Raw genomic sequence first — 21,708 nt, 5'->3', positions numbered from 1 at the left:
CAAAGGCAATTCTATCAGCCTCTGAACAGACTCCAGATTTTCCCTATTCCTATCTTTCTCCCGCAATGCCAACAGCCTTCACCTCATTAAAAACAAAAACAAAAACAAAAACAAAAACACAGAACCCCAAGGATCTCATCATGTCACCTCTAAGAACTGTTTGCTTCCTAGTGACTGCAGAACATCTTAACCCCGTGGCAAGCTGCCGGGGGCACTCATAGTCTTGCTCCATCTTGCTCTTCTCCTACTCTCTACCACCCTGAATTTCTCACTGTTCTATAACCACACCGCGCCCTTTTAGGACTCCAGGCCCCTGCTTGATATGTTTGGAATGCCTCTGCATCTTGGTCAATGCCTACTTAACCTTAAAAATGCTGCTCAGATATCATCTCCTCTGTGAAGGCTCCACCAAATCTCTCAGGTAGTATTAGTCATTCTCCACTGTGAACCCCAAAGCACTATATTCACGCCTTCAAGTCTACCACTGTTCACACACTGTGAACACGTTATACTGTATGTGAATGTATGTGTTCCCCACTGAGTCCCCTGTGGGAGGGGCCATATCATATTCACCTCTACATTCCCACAGGCCTGGTTGGCACATGGTACATACTAAGAACACACTTATAACTGAATGAATAAATGAATTTTAACTCCAACTTCTCCAAGTAAAATGCCTTGCCAGAGCAGTACAATCCTGAACAAACCATCCCTAGAGCAAGAACAAGGCGCACAAAGTCTCTCCAAAGTGACTCTACCTATATTCTCCAGGACAGACCAGCGTTCCCCAGGGTCTGAATGAGCTAACTAAATGCCAAAGGCACTGAAAATCCATCATGGACAAATGTGGAAAACCTGTGTGTCCAACCAAAGGGAGATGATGGAATAATCACCTACTGCTTCTTGCCTGATTTAGATTTGTTATGTGAAGAAAAACCAAAAAACGAAACACAACAGAAAAGAACAATATTTTAGCCTCACTCATTTCATAATGTCCTAGAAAATATCGTTTTAATTGTATTAATGAAATAACAATGGGTGCCTCTGAGCAAGTTGGGGCCTGCTTCAACCCAACTGGAAAAAGGAGAGATGCATGTTGCTTGAAAGATCAGTACTTTGTAGCCCTATTTTTTTTTTTTAACAAAAATCAAATCATTAGAGGTTGAAGTTACTGTCTGAATAACAATAAGTAATTGAACTGAGGTCGTCAATCAAAGTAGAAATGCCTCCCCAAAAGGAGATGGAAATCTTTCAAAAATGACAGAAATTACCTAGGGGCCAAAACTAAAAACAAAACAAAACAAAACAAAACAAAAAAGCATGCCGTCCAGCAGCAGGGTAAATTCCTGCTGACCACATCTATACTCAGTGATTTCTATTTTGAAAACGCTGGCCTTTCTATTCCTAAATTTCTCCCCATACAACCTGGTTTTCATCTTTTTCGAAAACATGCTCCTTCCATCAGCCAACACTCGCTGTTCCGGTATGTGCCGGCACCACCAGCACCGGATCGTGTATGATGCTTGAAGCAGATGGAACACAACCAAGGGTTACAATGTGCAATTTGATCAACTTTATTTATTCACACCTCACTTTTCCTTGCCTATCTACTTCTCCTCAGTCTCCTATGCCTGCCTTCGCTTCCTTTCTATGACAACTTCTCCTTTTAAATGACATCTGTGACACAAATAGCTAATTTCTTAACATAGCTAATTTCTTACTACCTGGAAGCATCCAAATGTTCAACCACAAAGACCTCTCCCCACTCAACCTGCCCTTCTAGAACCCTGAAGGTGAAGCAATATGTATGATTAGCAACATATTGATCAACTGGCTCCAACAGTGAGGCTGCTCCAAAGAGCTGAAGGAACCAAATGTCATGGGGCTATTTGCTCTCAACACCATTCAAACAAATGGAGAATCACACGCAACTCTGCAATTCAAAAGACAAATGTGAATATATTTCCTTTATTTCTCTTAGACCCTATGAAGACAGCTCTATGACAGTGAGGGACAAGACTGCAAATTAACAGGACTGACTTGCTCCATCAGTTTGTTTCTTCATCGCCCATGACACAACAACTCTCACCATACTCCTCCAACAACCTGCTAAAAATACAGGATACGTGCGTGCTTTAAACTGAAAGCATTACAGGGCACAAAGCAAAGTTTTTATGTTCAGTTTCAGCAGATTTACTCAGCACGAATTTCTGTGTAATTACTCCTTCCTCTCCCTCCCATATTTGTTATTCACTCTAAACTGTACATTCTCTTGGTAACAGTATTTCGTGACTAAAGCTGCATCTTTTTTCCCTTAAAAGTCACCTTAGATTCTTGTTGGAAGCAGGCTGGCATAAATATATATAGCTACATTTTACATGTAGACATTCAGCACATAGAACTAAACTTCTATTCTGAGAAAAGTAAATTCAGAACTGACTGCTAAGTGAAATGAAGCCATGTGAGATAATCACCTAATGGGAAAATCACATCCTCTTACCAAAGTAACTGAATTATCACAGCTGCTTCCAGAAATATAAAGTATAAAAAGCAAACAGGAGGAAGGATAGGAATAAGGGACAGTGGCACACTGGGGAGGGAGGGAAGATGATAAAGAGGCAGGACATCATAATAAGAAAGTTGACATTCTGGGGTAAAACTATTCAGAAATCAGTACAGATTTGGCTGGTTCAACTGTGAACATGAGGAACTTGGACTTAGGGGTTCTCCTTCCATTTCTCCCTTAGGTAGTTACAGACCACTCGTTAATTTCCTATTATGCTACATTATTATAGCAATAAAATGTTGTCATTTCTTGCATTTTTAGCCAAGTCAGACAATGGACATGGTCACATCTCTTTCAGCTTGTGCCCAACTCTGTACCAGCAGAAAATTCAGCACACAAAACACTTACTGCCAAATGGACCCCCCCTGGAATACCCAAACCCGCAGGGGTCTCACCCTTCCAACAGAAAGTGCCTGTTCTCTTTATAGAACAAAGGCCCTTTGATCTCCTTGTTCTTTACATTTTACATATAATGGGTCATCTAATTCTCATGACAATCTCACAAGGTAAAAACCATTATCATCCTCATCTTAGAGATGAGAAACAAAGGCCCAGGGAGGTTAAAGGTCTTAACCAAGGCCATACATCTAGTAAGTGGCAGGGTCAGGATAGAAACTCCAGCAGCCTGACTCCAGAGTCCACACTCTTAACAATCACCCTGGTCTCCTATAATTCCCCAAAGCCTCCGGTACCTAATTCTATAATGGTACTTACTCCAAAGCATTAACATCATTGTTCTGCCTTCTATAAAACTCTTACCCTAGCACCTGAGCAAAAGGCCTAAGACAAAGTACGCACTGGGGCACCTGGGTGGCCCAGTCAGATAAGCATCTGACTCTTGGTTTCAGCTCAGGTCATGATCTCATGGTTTGGTGAGTTCGAGGCCCGCACTGGGCTCTGTGCTGGCAGCACAGAGCCTGTTTGGGATTCTCGCTCTTGCCCTCTCTGTCCCTCCCCCACTCACCCTGTTTCTCAAAATAAATAAGCTTAAAAAAAAAAAAAGTACACATTTAATCAAAGCTACTAAGTTAATAATGACTGAATGACCTTCACCTCTGTCTTCATGGTGAAGACATCCCTATAATTCCAATTTTTATATTTTAAGGTACTAAAAAATTAATAAGGGAAAAAAGTCTATGCCTTTTTTTTTAACAACTTTTAAAACTTCTTCTTTTTACATTTCAAGCCCCTGCCTTTGGTGCTTCCCAATCTGTTCTCTGTATCTATGAGCCTGGTGTTTTGTTTTGTTTTTGTGATTCCACATTTAAGAGTCGTCATACAGCATTTGTCTTTCTCTGGCTTATTTCACCTGGCATAATGCCATTGACATATACCCATATTGCCACAAATGGCAAGATTTCCTTTTATGTGGAATAAAATTCAATTTATGTGTGAGTATACATATGTATACATTATATCTTCTTTATCCATCATCCACTGATGAATACTTAAGGTTATTTCCATATCTTGGCCATTGTACATAATGCTTCAATGAACACAAGAGTGCATGTATCTTTTTGGGTGTTTTCATTTTCTTTGGATAAACACCCAGAAGTGGAATTGCTGGATCATACAGTAATTCTATTTTTAATTTTTGGAGGAATCTCCATACTGTTTTTCATAGTGGCTGCAGCAATTTACATTCCCACCAACAGGGCACAAGAGTTCCCAAGTATGCTCTTATTCTAGCTTTGACATTTAACTCAAAGAAAAACGCATAGAAATATTTAAAATTTAAGGTTCCCTGAAATACTTTCAGTCCAAGATTAAACTGTAAAAGGCTTAAAGAGAACACTCATTCTACTATGAAAGGAACTTTATTAGCCTACAAAATGGTGAAATTTTGAAGAAACTGTTGTTTCTCTAAATAGGGAATAGGAAAGTCAGTACTGATCCAGATAATTAACAAATGGAATTTCTCAGGTACCCCCAATCCAAAATGAAGAGTTAAAATACTATGGTTACTACCCAAACGTACAATTTAAAATTACTGGTTGAAGTCATTTCTGAAGTTAAGCTGGCAGGCATTCCTTAACCCTCCCTCGCCCCCAAAAAAGAAAGAAAAAGACATTACTTCTAAGTAGTGCATGCTGACAATACCCTGTATCTCCCTGCACCCTCCACGTGACTCTTGATAACATATCAAGCTCCCCCCACCCCCAAAACCCATACACTTCCCAGAGATCACTACCCCCAATTTTGGGGGCCTACTGGTATTTGTTGATAACTATGATAATGCTTAGGGTTAAGATATTTTTTCCCTAAACTGATTTTTTATGTCTAAATTTCAATCATAAGCTTAAAAAAGGTGGATCTTTTCCAGTGAAAATATTTTAAATTAGGTGTTTAATACGGAAAAAAAGGTACAGGTAGGATATATTTTGTTTCACACACTCCTATTCCTCCTTCATTCAATTTCTAAGTATCAAGGAAATAACACATTACACACGTCTGCACAGTCTCAAGATATCATGATGTACTTATTAACTGTTTCTGAAAACAAGCTGTACTAAAAACATGCCTATTAGTAAAGAGCAACAAAGACAGGCGAAGCCTATCAGAACATACACTGGCCAGGGAAAAAGCTTGCTAAACTTGTACTGTTTAAAACACTCATTCATCAAAAACAGTACATGATAAAGAAGCCCAGACTAATATATATGTGATGGTACTATAAAACCAGATTCATGAATCCTCTATTACTTCCTGCCAACATGAAGCAGACACAGGCTAATATGATCCAGGCAATAGAAATAGGAAACACAGAACAATGAACGGAAGGGGGGGGGAGGGAAAGCCCTAGGTTTAAATCACCTTCTACCATATGGAATAAAAGCAGAACTTAGGACATGTCTAGTTTCATAGAAATAAGTAAGAGAATGCCAATACAGGGAAAGTTTGTCAGCTGCCAAAGAAAACAGAATAACCTTTGCTTACAAAGAGACTGATTAAAATTCATGTTACTTCTTGCATTCAAGCTTTCCACATGAGCTGAATACAGAAGAAAACAAATGAACTACATCACGGTTCACAATAACTATGAAAAATAAACAAACTTAAATGTTAAACAATATTTTTCTTTTAATATCCCAAATACAAAATCAACTTCAAAGAAAGAAAAAAAAATCTCTATCAGAATCTCCTTAGCCATTAGAGACTAACCTCAAAATTTTTATGTTCTTTTACTCCTACTGAAGAGAATTTCCTGCCCACTGGCTCTAGAAGAAAAAGGCACAGTCAAAAAAAAGAGATGAGAAACATGGCTTCCTACAGGAGCCATTACCAAGCACTCAGGACAATGAAACCTACACAGCATCAGATACTCTATTTCATATGTGGCAGTGATGGATTTTTAAAGATTCAAATCAACTTAACAAATCCTGGATGCCTTCTAGAAGCCAGCCACTGTACTTCTCAGGATGCAGAGCAGATTTCCCAGTCCGTTCCTGTTCAGCCTGCTTTGTCTCCCGCAGCAGTTAGAGCAAAGGGTCTGTCGGAATTCAGTGCCATGAAACGGGACAGCTAACTAATCAAAGAAACACAGATCCCTATCTTGCCCTGACGTGCATTCTTCTATCAATGACCACAAACTTGCTCTGCAGTAGCCAGGGTCCACTCGACATTATAAAACAAATTCCTACCAAGGGCCATCAGTTAGTGGCAAAATTATCACCAGAAAAGAAGTTCTAAAACAGAATACTGCTGTGTTATCTGGAACTACCATTCTCTGATTCTCTGATCAGATTTCTCTGATTCTCTGATCAGATTTCTCTGATTTACTTCAAGTAGAAAAACCACAACAACAAAAAACAGCACCACTGAATACATCTAAGATGACTCACGTAGTGCCAAACGAAGACGTTCTATGTACACTTTAAAACAAAACAAAAATATTACTTATGTCTGTTGTTATGTGTTTTAAATAATGGTAGTACAGGGGTACCTTGGTGGTTCAGTCGGTTAAGCGTCTGACTTCAGCTTAGGTCATGAACTCATGATTTGTGAGTTCAAGCCCCACATCAGGCTCTCTGTCAGCAGAGAACCTCTTCAGTTCCTCTGCCCCCCTCTCCTTCTCTCTTTCCCCCACTCATGCTCGCTCACACACGTGCTCTCTCTCAAAATTAAATAAATGTTTTTAAAAAATAATGATAGTACAGGGGCGCCTGGGTGACTCAGTCAGTGGAGCAACCGACTTCGGCTCAGATCACCATTTCACGGTTCCTCAGTTTGAGCCTGGCATTGGGCTCTGTGCTGACAGGTCAGAATCTGAAGCCCAGAATCTGAAGCCTGCTTCAGATTCCATGTCTCCCTCTCTCTCAAAAATAAACAAACATTAAAAAAGTTTTTTTCTTTTAATAATCGCAGTACAAAAATCTGAAATAAAATAGAAACCTTGGGGGGAAGGGAGGCAGCTGGGTTTGCCAGGAATCCATTTAAATGGAAAGGGTGGGAATCTTTCCAAATACCTTATCAGGCCACCACTGCAAATCTTCTCCTAGAGATACTGGACTCTGAACGGGTGTATTCTTCTTATCCAAGTTTGGCTCTCCTTCCTTGCTGGTAGAGCCCCTTTCATTATCAAATGAGGCTCCATCAAGCCACCTTCGTTCACGTAAACGTAATACGGATTCACGTTCACGCAACAGCTCAGAGTCTCTCTCTAAGGGAAGAAGGAGAACTGGTATGCAATTGGGTCACACCAGTGGGATAAAAGTAAGCCACTCTCTAGTAAAGACCCTTCAGGATGCAACTAACAGCAGTTTATCTACTCACAAAAATTTAATGTAAATGTATATCTAATAAGCCTGACATGCAACATTCAAAACATTAACTCTTTCAAGTCAATCTGCAAATTATAAGCTATTTTTAAGAAATATGTAGAGGCAGACTTTCTGAATTCCAACTACATAATTTTAGAACAGAATTACTTTATTTTAAAATGGATTTTTAATGGAATTAAAAATTTTTGGCTTTCATTAAAAATGTTTACCGTATCTTTGTCTATTAGGAAATGTGCATAAATTAGAATGTCAAAACATTAGATACATATGTAAATCAAGAGTATTTATTAGAATGTCTTCAGTTATTAAAAAACAGAAACAAAACCTTACACAAACAAGGAAAAAATCTGAAAAGGATGAAATATAAATTCATTAACATTAACTATAAAAATGTTGATAATTCAAGCCCTTGTTTAGGGTAATCTTATAGACTGGATGTTCATGGTCCGTTTTATTTAAAATTTTTTGAGACACAATCTTCTTTTTTTAACTATCTTTATAGATAGATAAAAAGATTTCCTTACAAAAATGCTTCTCCTGCAACTGGCCTTCAAACTCTCTACAGTTTGTTGGGGGGGTTGGGGGGGGCCGGCAGAGTGTTTTTGTTTGCTCATATTTTTTTTAAGTAAGTAATCAAAATATACTTTCCAAGACTTGGATAAGACGGATTGGAAACCACATAAAGTTGAACCATATGAAACTGCCAACCACGCAGGTCAAAACAGAAGTAGCAGCAACTTCATATGGTTCAAGTGAAAAGCAGTACCTACAGAGAACAACCAAAAAAGGGGGAGTTTATTATTTTTTAAGCTCTCCGTTTAAGTACTAGATATTTGTAGCAAGGTCTTAATATAACAGCATTTTTTCTAGTTTACTAATGATCAGTAAGTAATATAACTGATTCTTGTCTGTTATTTGAATCAAGCAGTTTTACATTCTGGAAAATAAAAAAACTGACTTAATAAAGTTAAAATGCAAGCTAAATATATACCAAGGTATACAAAGAAAGTCTTACGTTCATAGGATTTCAAAATCTTCTAACCTCTACTATGTACTATATACCTTTTAAGGATTTCAAACTTTTGGAAGTAACATTTAATAAGTGAAACATTTCCACATATTAATTATTAGCCAATCCCATTCTATTAATTTTTTCATACTTCGCACTTCCATCTAACCAGGATTTAAAAGGAACAGAATAATCACTTTATTTTAATCAAATAAACTAAAGAGACTTGTTTTCTGAATGCTGCATGTCACTGTAAAGTAGAATTCTGCTTTTAGTTCAGAATCCATATTCCTAATTAAAAATATAGTTAGATAAGTCAAATCCCTTGATAGGTATTCCACAATGTAGGTAAGGTCATCTCTAAAGTGAAGTACTATCTATGGCTCTTCCACATCAAAAATAACTAGTTTAATACCAAAACATTCAAAAAGAGTAATAAGTATTAGTGTATAATTACAAAATTAAAAGTTAAAACATAGTGAACTCTATCACTATCTCTCCATACAGCCAGCCAATGATCACGAAGAAATAAACACAAAATTACCTCGAGATGAGCCTAGCCTGGAAAGCGATGAACGACGAAAAGAAGGGTAACCAAAATAGCTAATGTCTTCAGAAAACATGGCGTCCGCATCAATAATGACACTTGGGTGGGCAGAATGAATGTCAGCATCAAGAAGAGACATAAGATCCTCTATAAACAAAAATAAATATAAATAAAGCAGGTACAGAAACTATCTGCAGACCACTGAAAGGTCTCTGAAAATTAAATCAGATTAAAATGAGATAAAGACTACTCACATACCCTGAGCGGAAAGTCCTAACAACCTAGGGAATAAAGTTAACTTACTAACAAAGATTTTTAAGGAACCTCAAATGCATGATTGGTCACTTGGGCTACCTAAATAATCACAAGAAAATATGATCTCTATTAAAATATTATTAACAGCATAGACCTAATGCAGCCAAAATCTACATGCAATTATTACATATTCGGTAATAAGGGCAGCAGAAAACAACTTTCTGGAGTCATCTGTCGGACAGTGATAAAGTCAGGCATATACATCTGTGTCTTCACTGGTACTGAACGTAAGGCCACTGAGCAAAAACATTTCCCCATTTTCCCTAAAAAGTATTCTACAAATTAAACAGTACAGTGAGAAATATCTACCACCTCAGAAAACCCACTGTATTTTACAATTCCATTCCCCAGTCAAAAAAAGTCTCTCCCTCTAAATTAGATAAGAAAACCATGACTGTGATCCACCAACCTCCAGGCAAATAAGATTCACTGGCTGTATCATCCCCATCATCTCCATCTTCATCATCCCGGCTAAGTAAATTATTTACAGCAAGGTTTACATCAAGATTTGTTCGCTGAAGTTCCCGAATAATGACACTTCGGGATTTGCCTTGTAAAACGACCTGGGCCTGAAGTCAAAAATAAAGAAGAGTGCTATGCTAAGTTTCCTGTGATTACATTTTGTCAAAATCAGCTTTCTAGGATCAGAATTTCCCAATTCATGCTGCGAGTCATGACTCCAGCCCAGTGCGTTCAGTTAAACCTCATCCTGTTCTGCTGCCTCCGTGAAGAGTCTCTCAAGATCCATACCTGGGAAATCAGCTCCTCTGGAATGACAGAAGCGGGAATAACTGGCTGGGGCTGACTGCCCAGAAGACCAGATCCCCGATCCCGCCCAGTTCGAATAACTCGTGTCTGTCGGCGGGAATCTCGAGCTCCAGCTGATGACCTTCCAGAGGACCCTCCTCCACTTCCACCTACTCCAGAACTCCATCGACTTCTAAAATGGGAGAGAATTTAAAAGGATTCGCATTTTCAACAGTCATTCTGAAATAAATCATGTTCATTCCCCTAAGTGAAGACAAAGCTATTTGTCTAATTGATGTAATAGCTTATAATATTTTAACAGAACAATAGAAGTGAGCCTTAAAATAAAACCATTTGTTTTTAATGCTTAACTTACATGTAAATTCACTCTTTCAGAAAGCTAAGTATCACACTTATGCATCTTCTGAAGTAATATTTTTAAAGTTCCACATACCAAATATTTCCAGTCACAGTTCTAAAATGAGTTATAGGACACACCTTGCCTCTACCTGGAAGACTCATCAGACGTAACTACCAACAACATGTTACACAAAAAGTGTAATTCAGAGTTTACAACTCAAACTGCTTTGCATGGAATAAAACATTCATTTGGCAAAGGTATTAAGTCAACTGATACTTAGCACTATTAATCACCTTGACCAAGGAAAAGCTATTATTTAAAATCATTAATTTTTTCTTAAGTATGAGAAAACTTAGGAAAGGCATGACATTTCCATCTTCACTTACTGCCCCCAACATGAGCATTAAGATTTTCAAATCAACTGCTTTTCGGCATTCAACCAGACCTCAAAGAAAATGTTCACAAAAATCACATTAGCCTTAGAAATTATGACAGTGCCCATCTATTTATTTAAAAAAAATTTTTTTAGTAGAATTGATGCCTCTCTAAAATGAACCTAATAATTAGAGATCATTCTAGATACAGGTACTTTATTCTCGGCTATTCTTCATGGTACTTACCTAAGGCTGAAACCTTCAACTTCCCCTTGCAAACAGATTTAGTTTAAATTTGATTTTCCAAGCCTTTTTTCCCCTTAAAGATGTCTGACTATATTAAGTGTAACAACTCTCAAATATACAACAAACTGCTTGATCTCTCTTCTCACTTAACTGAAAAGCACAATCTATGTCTAAAGAAAACAACTTTTAAAAAGGTTTCCTCAGTAAAATGGAAAAAAAAAATCTCTAGAAAACCTCGTGCAATCCTTTTTGATGGTTTTCCACACTTGCTGATGCGCTCTACCAACGGTGTATGTGGTTTCTGTATTACAGCCTGAGAACTGCCCAAGAGAATTTTAGAGAAAAACAATATATTGTGCATTCTCAGAACTATAGTATGAACCATCATTTATCCACCCCTACCCCTCCCCTGCTCTCTATCTCAAAAATAAACATTAAAGAAAAAATTTTAAAAATGAACTTTAAAAAAGAACATACACACACACAATATATATAATATTGGTATGTGTGTCCCTGTGTATATATTTATTTACATAAAAATATTAGTTAGTTCCAACACTTAAGTCAAGATATTCACATAAGGATACAGAATTACAGCTTTTCTTAAGACCAAAAAACAAAGGGCTGGGGTGAGGGGCACGTAGCTGGCTCAGTCAGTGGAGCATGCAACTCTCAATCTCAGGGTCAGGAGTTAAATCCCCAAATTGGGCATAGAGCTTACTTTTAAAAAACAACAACAAAACAAACACACAAAATGGGGGGTGGGGGGCGGCACAGAAGTTTGCACTTGGCAACAATGGCTCTGTATTCTCCCAGGGTAATAATCATCTGATAAGCTGCCTCCTCTAAAAATGGGACATTCGCTTAGTTTGTTGCAGCCTTACTACCACCTACTATCTTACCCACCTAGCCAGCTTCAATTATTTACAATTACAATGACCTGCTTGGCTTTTACATTCCAAATCCAGGGCTAATTACTAGCTCATGAGACTCAAAAGGAAAGACAGTAGTAACTCAAATCAATGAAAAGTGGCTTCCACCTATCATCCATTGCATCCAGTGACATCAAACAGAATAAAAAGACTTTAGATACGAATATCTCCATTTAAAACTTACTACTGAGCACAATTAACTCTCTTCCCCTGCTAAATTTGGTGTTCTTACCTTTAACCTGGTCTGAAATGAGTTTAACTAACAAAAATACATAGATTTTTGAAATATTTCCCAGGATAAATCTTAGTAGTTAACACCTGCCTACAGTGAAAAGGCCAAAGAGAAAAATACTAAAAGTCCCATAAATTCTATCTACTATGCACTCTTAAAAATAAGCAGCCAAAATAAATGATGAATTCTCAATTATCTATGCTAGTGGAAAAAGAAAAACCACTATCCCCAAATCTTCCAAATGCAGCTCTCAGATAGAAGCCATTCATTCCCTGATTCACAACCCAAAGGGAGCAAACCTGGACTCTGAAGGAAGGGCAGGGAGTAGGGGTGGCCACAGTCTATGGGGATGGTCCCTTTCATATCTGACCGCATTTGGTAAATTTGTAGATAAGAATCCCCTGGGGGGACTCAAGCTCTGCCTTCCTTCTTCTCTATTACAGGTTATAAGTTGCAAACTTCTTTAAAGTTCACTGTAATCAACACAGAAAGAGGAAAAAGGACCCACTATACAACTCATGGGAAAAAAATATTTCATGAAGAAAAATATTTTTGGCTCTATAAAATTTCTTAATTTACAAAATAACCTGATCACAATTTCATCATTAACAAGCTAAGAATTTTCACAGAGGCCAAAGAGAAACAATCAGCCCTTAAGTGCTTACGCTTTGTGGACAGAGCAAGACCAAATAAAGGTAAACAAATGACTGGCAATGACTTAGTTGGTGGANTTTGTTTTTGTTTTTTTTTAATGTTTTTTATTTATTTCTGAGAGAGAAAGAGAGACAGACAGCGTGAGCAGGGGAGGGTCAGAGAGAGAGGGAGATACAGAATCTGAAGCAGGCTCCAGGCTCTGAGCTAGTTGTCAGCACAGAGCCCAACGCGGGCTCGAACTCACCAACTGTGAGATCATGACCGGAGCCAAAGTCAGATGCTTAACCAACTGGGCCACCCAGGCGCCCCTGGGGCATGTGTTTGGATGAGAGAGTGACAGAAAAGAGTAGGTGCACAAAGCAGTTTGGGCAAAGATGGGTAAGGGGGACTAAAAAATTTGCTTCTCTCTGCATTTTAAAGTCTTAAGATTAACCCCAATCTTCTTTGAAGTAGATGTACAGAGGTTTTATTCAAGATAAAATGTTCTATACTTTATTATTATTCTATGTGTCACACATTTTATTAGGAAAGTACTAAAATTCCATTGCTGTATTTCAGTCACTCCATCATAATTGGTTATATCCAAGTTTTATTTATAAAGATAACTTAAATCCAAGACAATCTGAACAACATAACAGTGATGAATTATAAACTATAGAACGTTATGTCCATGAGATCATAATGATATAAAGAACTAAATAGAAATAGAACAAGAAATAAATGGACAAGAAAGGAAAATTATTCTTTACAGTGGAATTCCAATTAGTAAATATAAAATGATGGAAATTTTTTAAAAATTTGGCCAACACCACAGAAATAATTAAGGCAAAAAAGCATTTCTGTATGCTAAAATCAAGCATAAAAATAAGTTACAGTCACCAAGCTCTCTCTCCCCACAAAATACTCATTAATTACAAAGAAGAAAAGAGTACAGTAACTATACTAGAAACCTAGTATAGTTGAGAAACCTGGCAAACCGCACCTTAACTAATGAGAGGTAACCTCATCACGAGATGAGAACTATCACCATCATGCACCTCCTGACATGATATGCCGAGAAAGGCACATCATCACTTCTGTGGTATTCTTGCCAAAAATGCCATCACCTGCAATCCCAATCAAAACCTCAGCAAATTATTTTGTGGATACCAACAGACTCATTCTAAAGTTTATGTGCAAAGAAAAAAGACCCAGGATAGCCAACACAACACTGAAGAACTACAAAGTTAGTGGACAGACACTACCTGACTTCAAGACTCAAAGCTATGGTAATCAAAGCAGTGTGCTACTGGGGGGAGGGTGGAGGGAAGACAAACAGGTCAAAAGAACAGAATACCGAGCCTAGAAATAGACACCATCCCCTACGCCCCGTAAATATAGTCAACTGATCTTTGGGTCAAAGGAGCAAAGGCAATACAATGGAGCAAAAACAGTCTCTTCAACAAATGGTGTCAGAACAAATGTACATCCATATGCAAAAACAAAAACAAAACCCTGAATCTACACATAAGACCTCACACCCTTCACAAAACTTAACTCAAGATGGATCACAGACTTAAATGTAAACTGCAAAACTATGAAACTCTTAGAAGATGAACACCAAAGAAAATCTAGATGACCTTGGGTATGGCAATGACTTTAGGTAGGACCCCAAAGGCACAAATGAAAATGCTCTGCAAAAGACACTGTCAAGAGAAAGAGAAGACAAGCTATAGACCAGGAGAGAATATATGCAAAAGACACATATTATAAAGGACCGTTATCTAAATTATACAAAGAATTCTTAAAACTCAAAAATACAAAAACAAACAATCCAATGAGAAAATGGGCCAAAGATCTCAACAGACACCTCACCAGAGAAAACAGATAGCAAGTGAGCATACAAAAAGATGTCCCACACGGTGTATCACTAAGGAAACGCAACCTACAACAGCAAGATACCACTACACACCTATGAGGATGGCCAAAATCTAGAACACTGACAATGCAATACCAATTTGCTGGGTAGGATATGGAGCAACAAGAACTCACTGCTCTTGGGAAAACAATGGTATAGCTACTTTGGAAACAGTAGCTGGTTTTTTACAAAATTAAACATACTCATGTGCCTGGGTGGCCCAGCCTTCTTGATTCAGCTCAGGTCAGGATCCCAGGGTCATGGGGTGAAGCCCTGGAGTTGGGTTCCATGCTGAGGGTGGAGCCTATTTGAGGTTCTCTGTCTGTTTCTGTTTCTCTCCACCCCCTTCCCCACCTGCACACACACATTCACATGCTCTCTCTTCCCCGCCAAAAAATAATAATAAAAGAATAAACATACTCTTAAGATATATTCCAGCAATTGTGCTCCTTAGTATTTAGGAGTTGAAAACATATCCACAAAAAAAACCCTGCACATAATGTTAACAGTTTTATTCATGATTGCCAAAACTTGGAAGAAACCAAGATGTCCTTCAGTGTGTGAATGTATAAATAATCTGTGGTACTATCCAGACAATGGATTTTTTTTTTTTTTAAATATTTTTATTTATTTCTAGGAGAGAGAGACAGAGTGAACAGGGGAGAGTCAGAGAGAGAGGGAGGCACAGACTCTGAAACAGGCTCGAGGCTCTGAGCTGGCAGTCAGCACAGAGCCCGACGCGGGGCTCGAACCCACGAACCGCGAGATCATGACCTAAGCGAAAGTCGGACACTTAACCAACTAAGCCACCCAGGCGCCCCCAGACAATGGATTATTATTCAGCACTAAAAAGAAACAAGTTAACAGGCTATAAGAAGACATGGAGGAAACTTAAATGCCTATTACTAAGTGAAAGAAGCCAATCTGAAAAGGCTACATTTTGTAGGATTCCAACCAAATGACATTGTGGAAAAGATAAAACTATGGAGATCGTAAAAAGATCAGTGATTACTAGGGGTTAAAGGGGAGGGAGGGAGGCAGATCACAGAAGATTTTTAAGAAAATGAAATTACTCTGATACTATAATGGAGGATACATGTCACTATACATTTGTCCAAACGCACAGACTGTACCACGTCTAGTGTGAACCCTAATGTGAACTATGGACTCTGGGTTATAATGATGCATCAATGTAGGTTCATCAACTTTAACAAATGGATTGCTCAGGTGGAAATGCTGTTAATAAGGGACCATACATGTGTGGAGACTGGGAATATATGGGAAATCTCTTACCTTTCTCTCATTTTTGCTGGAACCTGAAACTACACTAATAAAAGTTAGACTGGGGGGTGGGGAGAGGTTAATCATGAGGTAATAAATTCATGAGATCCTGAATGGACATTAGTAGGACAATTAGTGAATAAACTCTGTAGATAAAGCACTAATCACTGTTAATTTCTTAGTTTTGAACACTGTAGTACAGTTATTTAAAATGTTAATAACATTTGGGGAAACTAAGTGAAAGTTTTTATAACTTTTTAAATGTCAAATTATTTCAGTTATGCACTTTAAGAACAGATAAAAGTCAAATTATTCCAAAATAAAAATTTTAATTTAAAAGTAAATACAGAGTACAAATTAGTTAACAAATGCCACTATATAACTGCATAACCTAAACCAGCGATGAGCCAACTTTTCTGTAAAGAGCAGAACACTAAAGAGTTCATCTGGGCTTTGTGGGCTAAGTCTTTATCAACACTACTCCTCTCTGCCACCTTAGCACAAAGCAGACAGACAGTAAAAGTACCAATCATGCCTGATGTGTCAATAAAAACAAGAGGAAATGGATTTAGCCCGTAGGCTGTAGTTTGCTGACCCTGCAATTAAACAAAGCAACTTTTTAAAGAAGGTATAGTTTGACATAGTATAATACATAATAGTTATTCTTTCTTAAATATAATCAAACTTTTTCCAGATTTATCAAATGAAATGAAAATTTCATTTATTACATATCATTTTCAAAATTCTTTCTCATACACTGTTGTTCTGTTGGTTATGTGCAAAGGACCATTAAAAGGAGACACTCAATATTTTCAATAAAGATCAGAGTTATACTTCCTATTAATAGTTCTAGCACAGAATGAACTAAATAAAGGATGTACTCAAATAAATAACCTTCCTCTGACCTCAAAATAAACATAGTTCAGCATAAAAACAAAAAGGAAAAAAAAAATAGCAAGCATTTGGAGCTCTCAATTTTCAAATCTAACTTTACCTATAAATTCAGTGTCAAAATATTTTTTAAATGCTTAAAATCCTCCTCCTCCCCTTACTATATTTTAAAACAATTTAAATTGCTTCTAGTCATATTTCATAGATCAGCATCAGCCTTTGAACACATTTGCCGACTGATTTGGCATTATCTATTATCTAAGCATTCATCGGGTAATTTCAGAAAATCGAGCTATTCAAGAATCAAGGTATAAAACGAGTAAAATCATCTGGCTTGGAATCTGTATATGATTTCAACTTGACAGCTTATCAATTTTAGATAAAATGAAAGAGTTGACTAGTATAAGAGGTATTTTATAAATAATTTAAAATAATGTTTTATTTTATTAAGTTTTTATTTTATACATAATTTTAAAAGTAAAACTAAGTTATAAAGTTCCAGTTATAAATAAGACATGGAGATGCAATGTACAGCATGGTGACTATAGCTAATATACTGTATTACTGTGTATTTCAAAGATCTTAAAAGTCCTCATCACAAGAAAAAAATTTCTAACTCTATGTGGCGACGGATGTTAACTAGACATATAGTGGTAATCGTTTCATGATACAAAAATATTAAATCATTATGTTATACATCTGAAACTAATATAATGTTATATTTCAAATATATCAATTGAAAAACATAAAAATACCTTTATTAAAGGCAGTCAGGTTTAGTTACATGATGTTCAAAAATCTCTAAATTAATTCAGAAAGACCTACCAAATTTGGATACTAGAAAGAAATTTTAGATTCTTTTACCCTAGAATTAGCACAAAGACCAAAGTCAGCATCACTGAAAGACTGAAATAACACAAATGACACAGTAAGTGATATAATAAAACACATCTCATCATTAGACATTTTTAAAAGGTCAAGGGCCTGGGTTAATTGTAATTAGGCCGCATAGGTTATTTTTATCACAGTGCCTCGCCATGAGCCACGGCAATGCCTGCCCGGAGTTCAGGAGTTTCCTCACCGCAGCGCTAGATGATACGGAAGACCATCACTCAGTGAAGCACTCACAGAGCGCCGGCCCAGACCAGTGGAGGCTATCACGTGGCCACAACTTACCCCAGGGTGTTGCCTGCCAGCCTGCCCAAAGTCTCAGAACCTGAGAGAAACCATGGGGAGTCACTTGTCCTCCCGGGCCTGGATGTCCTCCCTGCCCCCGAGTTGCTGTTCAACTTCGACCTGAGGGGGAAAAAGAGGAGGCAGAACAAGTACCAAACAGTTCCAAACTGCCCAGGTACAACCCGGGTCTCCCAGCCTCACTACCCTGGCAGTGACTGTGCCCAAATCCCAGCCCCACAAGTTCTCCCACTGCTCCTCCTGGAATGTGTACTGCACATCAAAGAGGGAGCCTAACAAACAACAGGCTCCTGGCAATCCAGCACTCCTTTCTGGTTGAAAGCGTTTTCAGGGTTTCACTGCAAATGAACTATTCTTTAGACTTTTTAAGGTAATCATGCTTTCCTTAGAGGCAGCCAACTGAAATTCATCACACATTATCTAGTAACTTAATAGATCATCGCTTATAAAGACTAGAATTTTGGGGCACCTTGATGGCTCAGTTGGTTAAGTGTCCGACTTCCACTCAGGTCATTATCTCACAGTGGGTGAGTTTAAGCCCCACGTCTGCTTTGGATCCTGTGTCTCCCTCTCTCCCTGTCCCAACCGTGTTGCACTCGGTCTCTGTCTCTCAAAAATAATAAATGTTTAAAAAAAAAAAAAAGACTATAATTTTAAACACCCTTGTCAATCTCAAATTGAGTTACTGGGTTTGGAAATATTAAAAAGGAAAAAAACAAGGGGTGTCAGAGCTCAACTGGTAGAGCATGTGACTTGAGGCGGGGTTCAAGCGTTCATGAGTTGAGGGGGTTCAGGAGTTCAAGCCCCACACTGGGTATAGAGATTATTTAAAAATAAAATCTTTAAAAAAAAAAAAAAAAGAAGAAGAAGAAGATGGAAAAAGTCATTTCAATTAAAGAGCAGGTCTGACTTGGGACCTATCACATACATAAATCATTCTTCTGGTAACCTATTTCTGTTAAGTGGTCCACTCTTCTGCTATTTTTAATGCTAATATTTTAGCTATAAATCACCACTTGCAGAAAAATTAAAATCAAACTACAAAATAACCATTTTCACCATTTTAAGTCCCTCATTTTCTACAATGCTTTTTTTTTTTTTTAACTTGAGGGCTATATTAAAACACAGGTTTAATATAATATCTTTCAAGAGCTAAATACTTATTAAATAAAAAGGGTATAATGTCTTACCCATCATTATTATCAGGTTTGCCTAATTCCAATCTGTCTGGCTGTACTGAAAAACCGATCCTGCAAACTCTACCATCCTGAAAGCAAAGAAAATAGAAAAAATGGCTCAAGTAAAAATGTGTATTAAAATATGAATTTATTCAATACACAGATTATATCTCTATCACGGTCAATTCAGAAGGCAGTGAATAAGCTCCTTTTCATGAGGCACTCACACCTGATGTGCAGAAGTAGATCTTGCATACATGATCAGGATAGCAGCAAAAGTAAGCTAAAGTATCCCAATCTAACAGAATTCAGAGTAAGTAAATGACTGGGTATCAGGAACTTCTCCATTCTGTTACTAACTAGTTTCAAGCTGTGGTAAATCGTTTACGCTTTCTCTGAGCCAGAGAATGTACACAATAAGGAAAGAGAACTGGGTGATCTCTGAAATTACTCTTGCAAGAAACTTCTACTTTAAAAAAAGAAAAATAGAAAATTTCCTGGTTAAAAAGTAAGATACATGATAATGCACAATTGTTATTTTAACTGTTCCTCTTCATGTCTGTATGTTACAGGAGACAATTTACCTCAAGAAGAAAGGCAGCATGATTTGGTCCTACCACACACTGTTTGATAGTAGCCTGCTCCAGTACATTCAAAGGGGGATGGCTAGGGAATAAAAAAAGACAAAGTAAAATTATTTCTTAAATGGCAAACACATTCTAGGGTTGGTTGGTTGGTTGGTTTTTATCCAATTAACCAGAGGAAAAAAGTAGCTGGCAAAACTTGTTTCTAAAAATTGTTATTTACATATTTTAAAGCAATATTGAAAAATAATAATTATGATGTCCTCATAGTTATTATGTCCTTAGTATGCCAGATTCTTAAAAAATCAGAATGAACAGAACCTAGAATTCAAAAGAATCAAATTCACAGAAAGTTGATAGATTACAATATTCTTAGTAGCTTCTACCTAAACGAGTTCTTTTCCCTAATTAAGAAAAATCATTCTTTTCATAAAATTTAAAATATCTTAAAACTCTCACCTGTTTAAGTTGTATTTGTTCAGCTTCTCTGAAACTTCCCGTAACCTTTAAAAACAAAACAAAAGGAGAATAAACTATGTGTACACATTCTTTTTAAACAAAATAGTTCTGACAGGCACTTTTATCATTATTTGCTGATTTCTAATAGTAGCATACAAAGAAATTTGTTATGGCAAGAATGTTTTTGTACTGTCTTTGATTTTTGTCCCAAGAAAAGAGTCACAAGCCAACTCTACAATTCCCTTCCCGTACCATCCCATTAGCAACTTCAGTATTAATAACATTAATTAATCCCTTTTTACAGCTTGAGGAAACTGAGGCTCCTAGCTTTTATAATATTAAAAGTGACAATAAAGCTGGTTCTTGAGCCAACACCAGTGGAAAGCCATTTTAAACACTCTGCTACATATGCCAAAAGACAGTCTTGCAGATCTCTTTGTATATGTATACCATGAAATGAAAATACTGGGGTGGCATAAATCTATTAAGAATTTAACATAACGGTACAGAAAATGCCTAAAAGCCTAACTGACTTAAGACACAGTCTCAAGGTCCTAAAGGGCCTTCTGATGCAAGACTATAAAAATTAAAACCTCTGTCCACATCATCTATAAAACAACAGTAACACCTCCCCTGATTTCTTTTGTTTCTTAATATTTCAAGTTTTCATTTAAATTTTGGTTAATATATAGCGTAATGCTGGTTTCAGGAGTAGAATGTAGCAATTCACCACTTACACAGAACACTCAGTATTCATCACAGCAAGTGCCCTCCTTAATACTCATCGCCCATTTGGCCTATCTCCTCCCTCCATCAACCCGCAGTTTGTTCTCTATAGTTAAGAGTCCCTTATGGTTTGTCTCCCCACCCCCTTTTGTTTCATTTCCCCCATGTTCATTTGTTTTGTTACTTAAATTCCATATGGTGAGTGAAATCATACTGGTAGTTCCCTGACTGGATTCATTTCGCTTAGCAAAAATCACTCTGAGCAGCTCCATCCACATCATTCCAAATGGCAAGATTTCATTCTTTTTGATGGCTGGGTATTATTCCATTATATATACATACCATTTCTTTAGCCATTCATCAATCAGTGGACATTTGGACTCCTCCCATAATTTGGCTAATGCTGATAATGTCATAAACACTGGGGTGCACACAAACCTCCAAGTATGTGGAATATGCTTCGAAAAATCTCAAGGGGCTAAATAACTAAAAGACATTAACTCCTAATATCTATAAGGATTTTGCAGTTTCTCTCAAAGAAACAGTCTTGAATATAAAATACTGTGATACTCATTTAAACTAGGCACTTCTGTCAACTTCTATTAAGTTACCAAAACAACGGCACAGTCTTTCAAAACTTTTTCATAAATAACTCTCTTAAAGATAAACAGAACTTTAGAAAGCAATAGAAAAAAATTAAAACATTAGATAGGAAATTACATGAATTTTGCTTT

General features: G+C 37.2%; 1 protein-coding gene across 1 annotated transcript in view; it reads right to left on the bottom strand.

Annotated features, from left to right (window-relative positions):
- Nucleotides 1–21,708, bottom strand: part of UBR5 (ubiquitin protein ligase E3 component n-recognin 5) — a 117,850-nt gene that overhangs the window by 73,686 nt on the left and 22,456 nt on the right. Inside the window, exons 5-12 of the mRNA XM_077748225.1 lie at nucleotides 20,249–20,293; nucleotides 19,790–19,871; nucleotides 19,218–19,294; nucleotides 18,010–18,129; nucleotides 9,969–10,158; nucleotides 9,628–9,787; nucleotides 8,901–9,050; nucleotides 7,033–7,226 (exon numbers count right to left, since the gene is read on the bottom strand). Of these exons, the coding sequence (XP_077604351.1) occupies nucleotides 7,033–7,226; nucleotides 8,901–9,050; nucleotides 9,628–9,787; nucleotides 9,969–10,158; nucleotides 18,010–18,129; nucleotides 19,218–19,294; nucleotides 19,790–19,871; nucleotides 20,249–20,293 (1,018 nt within the window). The remainder of the gene's footprint in view (nucleotides 1–7,032; nucleotides 7,227–8,900; nucleotides 9,051–9,627; nucleotides 9,788–9,968; nucleotides 10,159–18,009; nucleotides 18,130–19,217; nucleotides 19,295–19,789; nucleotides 19,872–20,248; nucleotides 20,294–21,708) is intronic.

The sequence above is a fragment of the Crocuta crocuta genome, unplaced genomic scaffold, assembly GCF_008692635.1.
Source record: "Crocuta crocuta isolate KB4526 unplaced genomic scaffold, BGI_CrCroc_1.0 scaffold39, whole genome shotgun sequence".
Taxonomy (NCBI): domain Eukaryota; kingdom Metazoa; phylum Chordata; class Mammalia; order Carnivora; family Hyaenidae; genus Crocuta; species Crocuta crocuta.
This window is presented reverse-complemented; position numbering and strand designations above follow the sequence as displayed.